This window comes from Antrostomus carolinensis, unplaced genomic scaffold (genome assembly GCF_000700745.2).
Source record: "Antrostomus carolinensis isolate BGI_N321 unplaced genomic scaffold, ASM70074v2 scaffold4016, whole genome shotgun sequence".
Taxonomy (NCBI): Eukaryota; Metazoa; Chordata; class Aves; order Caprimulgiformes; family Caprimulgidae; genus Antrostomus; species Antrostomus carolinensis.
In genome coordinates, this window is record NW_010323769.1 from 23,197 (window position 1) to 29,428 (window position 6,232).

The window sequence follows — 6,232 nt, forward strand, 5'->3', positions numbered from 1 at the left end:
ATGGCAAGAAAGTAATGAATGAGTTTTAAGCATGCCCATAAATACAATGTTTAGAGACGTCATCTGCAGAAAACGTTTATTTTCAGTGCCCTCCACCCTTTCCCCCCCACACCACCCTGGTTTATTTTAACAATGCTGTAATTTTCTCTTATAAAATTAGATTTTTCTGTTTAACTCCATATAGTCTGTTCAGCCATTTGCATGTATGTGTGCACGGGCTGGTGACATTTGTCACCATCAGATGTTATTTTTAGACCTGTTATTCTTGAGGACCCCACCCTTGACTTGGGGAGGGGAAGGGGGGAGTCCAGGAGGAGGGAGAGGAGGGAGGAGGAGGAAGGAAAAACATCAGCCTCAGCACACTTCCAGCCTGTGGCCATCAGCCTCCCTGGGGCTATGGGAACCATAAGGTCATTTCTCAGGCTCTGCTGAGCTCTGGAGCTGTCAAACCACCCTGCCAGTTAAAAAAATGCAAATGTATGCAAATGATGGGCTGTTCCTTTTCCTTTCTCCCCCCCACCTCACATTTAAATGACATGAATCACCTTCAGTTTTGCCAGCATCCTGTAAAGTTATCAGCTTCCCTAAGTTCATTTTAGTTAGCAGAACCCCATCTTGAGAGGACCAAGAGGGGAAAAGAAAGGAAAAGGATTCCATTTCCACCAAAAGGGGCTGTACATCATTTTAGTTTATAATTGCATTGTTCCCAACCTCCCAATTCCATTTTTTCTTACTTTCTTGCCACTGAATGAATTATCCAGAGCGGGGAATGATGCAGTTGAGTGTCCGGGAAAAACCTCTCTAAAAACAATTGTCAGGGTAGTGCAATATTCTGCTTTTCTGATCTTTTGTATTTAGGGTGATCTGGCAATAAAAGATCAAAATAGATTCATAGGAAGACACGCTCCTTCACACAAGGAGCTCCTTTAACACCAATAATCCTTCTAAACAAAAATAAATGAGCGGAAGATAAATACAGCAATAGAAATTTAATCGATCATGCTTATTATTAAGGATACAAAGCCCTAAAAAGGAAGTTGTCTTTTCTTCCCTGGCTCCAGGGTTATTAATTATCTTACACTCTGCTTGGAGAAAACATCAGATTTACTTTACATTTATCACCAGTTTTCAAGGAAGATCTGATACGGAGCTGGCTGGGCTGGTAAAGGAGTGTAGCTAGTTAACATGGTCAAGCACAGCACACAGTAATGAATCAATTTGTTTCAGACAACGGACATAATTAGCATGGAGCTAATGGGCACACCTGGGCATGATGGACTGGAGCGTTGTCCCTCAGCCAAAAATATTGGTGGCTGGAGCTGGGGTGGGTTGTACGGGTGTAATTCCTGGTTCCTCTCCCCATCTCTGGGCATGGGGAGATGGCTGGAGAGGGCTTCCCATGGTGGGAGCCACTCAGGGACACCTTCTCCTCCATTCCACGTTGCCTGGTGGTCTCTAACCCATCCTCAGGGTGTGCTCCATCTAGGTTGCACCATCTTCTCCAGATCTTTGCTCACCAGCTGCCACACGGTGAGTGTTCAGCAGTGCTCATTAGGTGTGAGGGAAATACCTTCAAGGTCTCAGGTGGAGACTGACCCTGTTGGAGGGAAGAGAAGGGAGACAGCATTCCTCTTCCCATGCAAATGTTTGCTGCAGAGTCCAATCACCTCTACAGCTCACCAGCCTCCCCTAAGTGTCACTGTCTTGCCAACCAAGGTGAAGCAAGGATTTCCCTGGGCTGACCTCCATCAGACCAGGCTGTTTCCATCCCCACGGGCTGGAGGCAGGTGGTAGGGTGAGAGCTAGCCCCACAACATGCAGCAGACCAGGTCCCCACAGCTGATGGGAAGGAAGGAGGTTTGGACTCAGCACGGCCAGGAACCAAGCAGGGAAGGACACCCAGGATGTGGTGATGGATCCCAAGAGAGATGTGGAGGTGGCTCGGGGTGGGATTTGAAACCTGCCTGATAGCCTCTGCTTTGTGAAAGGGGCTGGAGCAGGGCTCCAGCTTTACTTAACATGTACCTTGGGCTCTCTTGGAGATCAGCCATTTGTCTGTGAACCAAATGTCTACCTGCAGTGGGGCCAGGAGCTGGGGCTCGTAGAGGTGACACTGCATGAACACATCATCTGTGTCCTGGGGGTTTCCAAAGCGTTGGTGTATTCAGAGTTATTCTGGCTGTTTGATGTATTCTGTGTGTGATTAATGGATTCGTTGCCTGTTGGAGGAAGTCACTTTCCTTTCCTGGGATTTCTCATCTGGAAGGGCTGCTGGAGCCATGTGAAAAAGGAAACATCTTACAGATTAAAATTAAAAAATAAAAAAGGGAAAAAAAAAAAATCAGTTTTTCCTTTTGGGTGTGGGCTTTTTGCTTCCGAGTTTCCCTTTGAAGGTGGAGCTGCTCTGTCAGGGGAAGGTGTCTCCCAGATGCACAGGGCATTTGATACCATACTGACAAGTCCAAACAGGATTGGGAAAGGAGCAAGCTCAGCTCATGGGTGAAGATAGCAGACAGCCATCTGCCTCTGGCCAAGGCCTCGCTCCCCGGTTGGGTTCCTGGTTGTCCTTCTCTGAGCCTTTACGTACACTCTGATGCCTAACTCCTTGCTTGCCTCCCCCATTTCCCACAAAGACATCTCTGTGTGGGTCGTCCACATGCTGAGGTGACACGGGATACCTTCTAGGCTTCATGTAGCAGGAGAACACAGAACTGGAGACCTATTGCCCCATAAGGACTACTCTCCTGCTGCAGCAAACAGCCATGACCAGCAGTCCCTCCAATTTGGGACGTCCAGTTGTACTAGTCCCAAAACCAATTAGGTAGATGAGTTTGGCACACCCTGTCTTGTCTTGTTTAAGCTGTGTAGGTGCTGGCACTTGGCAACATGAAGCAATACAGCATCGCCCTTTCCCCACATAGCTCCTGGCAGGGCAAATCCAACATGTGCCTGGAAAGATGTTGGCTCTGGGAGGATGTGGAAGAAACATACTGGGGAGAGAATTGTTGCACAAGGTTTCCATGGGAGGGATGTGAAAGAGAAGAGGGAACTTATGGTGGTTGTGAAAAGGTGAATAGGGTGGGAACCAAGAAGAGAAGGATGGAGACAAAGAAGGAGACAGAGTGATGTGGAGGAAAGCGAAGGTTAAATCACAGAGGACCTGGAAGGAGTTAAAGGTGACATGGAAATGCACTGGGGCAATGCAGGCAGGAGGTGCTTACAGAGGTCCAAGTGGGGCAAAAGAGAGGAGGACACTGAGAGAGGGCAGAGTCATGTTGGCATTACTCATTGGGGGAACCCCTTGCTAATTCCCTACTGTCTTATGTTTTGTCCTAGGGCACTAAATGAGAATATGGCCAATGGCATTGAAGATCTTATCGGGATCCCATTCCCGAACCACAGCAGTGAAGTCTTATGTGGTTTAAATGAGCAGCGGCATGACGGTCTGCTCTGCGATGTCATCCTCATTGTACAGGACCAGGAGTACCGGACCCATCGGTCCGTCCTTGCTGCCTGCAGCAAGTACTTCAAAAAACTCTTCACTACTGGCACTTTAACAGACCAGCCCTATGTTTACGAGATTGACTTTGTCAAGCCTGAAGCACTTTCTGCCATCCTCGAGTTTGCCTACACCTCAACCCTCACCATCACCACCTCAAATGTCAAGCACATCCTCAGCGCTGCCAAGATGCTGGAGATCCAGTGCATTATCAATGTATGCCTTGAAATCATGGAGCCCGACAGAGAGGCCGAAGAGGAAGATGACAAAGACGACGAAGATGATGACGAAGATGAAGATGAAGATGAGGAGGAAGAGGAGGAGGAGGAGGAAGAAGTGGAAGATTTTGTCAATCAGGAGAACCTAACTGATGTCCAAGAAGTAAGCTGTCACCAAAGCCCTTCAAAGTCTGATCTTACCGAAGAAGCATATACAGAAGCACCTAAAGATTTTCCAAATCACTACCCAGCCAATAACTCCTCTGGACACTTGGGTGTGATACGAGACTTCTCCATCGAGTCCTTGCTAAGGGAAAACCTGTACCCGAAGGCGAACATCCCAGAAAGGAGGCCAGCTCTCTCTCCTTTCACCCCTAACTTCTTCCCCCATCTGTGGAACGGTGATTTTAGCTCCTTCTCCCAGCTTGAGGAGCCACAAGTAGACAACGGCCCCTTGGATCTGGTGATCAAAAAGAGGAAGATCAAGGAAGAGGAGGAGAAGGAAGACCTGCCTCCGCCTCCTTTCCCTAATGACTTCTTCAAGGACATGTTTACCAACACCCCAGCAGCTCCCTTAGGGCATATTAAGGCAGAGACTGACTATAGCGCTTATCTCAATTTCCTAAGCGCTACCCAGTTTGGAGGAGTTTTTCCCCCATGGCCCCTGGAGGAAGAGAGAAAGATAAAGCCCAAGGCATCCCAGCAATGTCCCATCTGTAACAAAGTCATCATGGGAGCCGGCAAGCTGCCCAGGCACATGAGGACCCACACGGGAGAGAAGCCGTATATGTGCAATATCTGTGAAGTCCGCTTTACCAGGTGTGCCTTGGTTACCTCTACCATGCATGGCTGCTTGCAGTGGGGGTGGTGGTGGTTGAAGGGGCCACGTCATGATCCATGGCTCATTCCTAAGCTACACATCTTTTTCCTCTCCCCAAAAAAGTAGGACATGATCTCTGATTTCTTCAGGAAAAAAAATAAAAGGGGTGGGGGGAGGAAGGGAGGGTGGAGGAAGAAAACGAACCTACTGATTTTGGTGGGTTGTGGATCACATCCACAACTCACTAGATCCATTCCCTCACTGGACAAAAGCTTAAATAAGTAACAGGATATTTTCAACCCCACCATAGTTCACCACAGTTGGGCCAGAGGGAGCTGGAAAACAGCTGGTCAAACAGCCAAGAAAGCTTCATCTCTAATGTGCTGGGAGATGTGTTGAGTCGGGAGGGCCATTTAGCTGTGGGATGTAATTAGTTTGGGTTTGCACATTTTGGCATCAGTGTAGACCACAACCAAGTTGCACATGTTTAGACATGACAGTGTCTGGGCTTTCTGATGCTGGTGCAGTCCTAATTATTATGATGATGATCTGAGGGCTGGAGCAGCTCTGCTGTGAGGACAGGCTGAGAGAGCTGGGGCTGTTCAGCCTGGAGAAGAGAAGGCTCTGGGGAGATCTTATAGTGGCCTCCCAGTACCTGAAGGGGCTCCAGGAAGGCTGGGAAAGGACTTTGGCCAAGGGCAGGGAGTGAGAGAACAAGGGGTGATGGCTTGAAAGTGTCAGAGGGGAGATGGAGCTGAGATGTGAGGAAGAAATTGTTTGGTGTGAGGGTGGTGAGACAGTGTCCCAGGTTGGCCAGAGAAGCTGTGGCTGCTCCTCCCTGGAAGTGTTGAAGGCCAGGTTGGATGAGGCTTTGAGCAACTTGGTCTAGTGGAAGGTGTCCCTGCTGGTGGCAGGGGGGTTGGAACTGGATGATCTTTAAGGTCCCTTCCACCGTATACCATTCAACAATTCTATAATTCTATGATGATACATTAGTAGAGGGGTGGGTGTTAGTCTCTTTTCCCAGGTAATAAGTGATAGGACAAGAGGAAATGGCTTCAAGTTGTGCCAGGAGAGGTTTGGATTGGATATCAGGGAACATTTCTTCATTGAAAGTGCAGTCAAACATTGAAACAGGCTGACTAGGGAAGTGATGGTGTCCCCATCCCTGGAGGTATTTAAAAGATGTGTAGATGAGGTGCTGAGGGACATGGTTTAGAGGTGGCCTGGGCAGTGTTGGGTTTATGGTTGGACTTGATGATCTTAAAGGTCTTTTCCAACTTAAATGATGCTATGGTTCATCACCCTGAACTTTAGCTGCCCAAGAGTCTGGTATCTTGACTCCCTCCACGGAGGGAAATGAGATGAGCACCGTGGAAAGAGATGAGCACCTCCGTGGAAAGGGATGAGCACCCTCAGAAGGGTAGCTGAGGAAAGGGGATGTGTGAATGTGTCATCCCTGACCACAAAAACAACCTGCGGGGCTTAGATTAGGGCACTTAACTTTTAGGAATCTCAAGTTAGGTGAGACCAGCCCCAACATGGGCTGCTCCAAGAGAGGTGTGACCAACCAGATCCACCCCTGGTACAAGTATTCTTATATTCCCAACCTTTGCACCTCTCTGCACCCCAGCCAAGCCCTTGGTGGTAATAAATTGGAACAGGCTACACAAATCTAATGCTACAGCTTGCAAC

At 48.4% G+C, this 6,232-nt stretch overlaps 1 protein-coding gene across 1 annotated transcript; it reads left to right on the forward strand.

The window, feature by feature from the left end:
• Nucleotides 1–3,352: 3,352 nt before the first annotated feature.
• Nucleotides 3,353–4,536, forward strand: ZBTB7C (zinc finger and BTB domain containing 7C; the record flags this gene model as incomplete). The annotated part of the gene is made up of 1 exon (XM_010170675.1): nucleotides 3,353–4,536. A coding segment is annotated over exon 1 (1,184 nt), but the record flags the coding sequence as incomplete, so codon positions are not given.
• Between the last annotated feature and the right edge of the window lie 1,696 nt (nucleotides 4,537–6,232).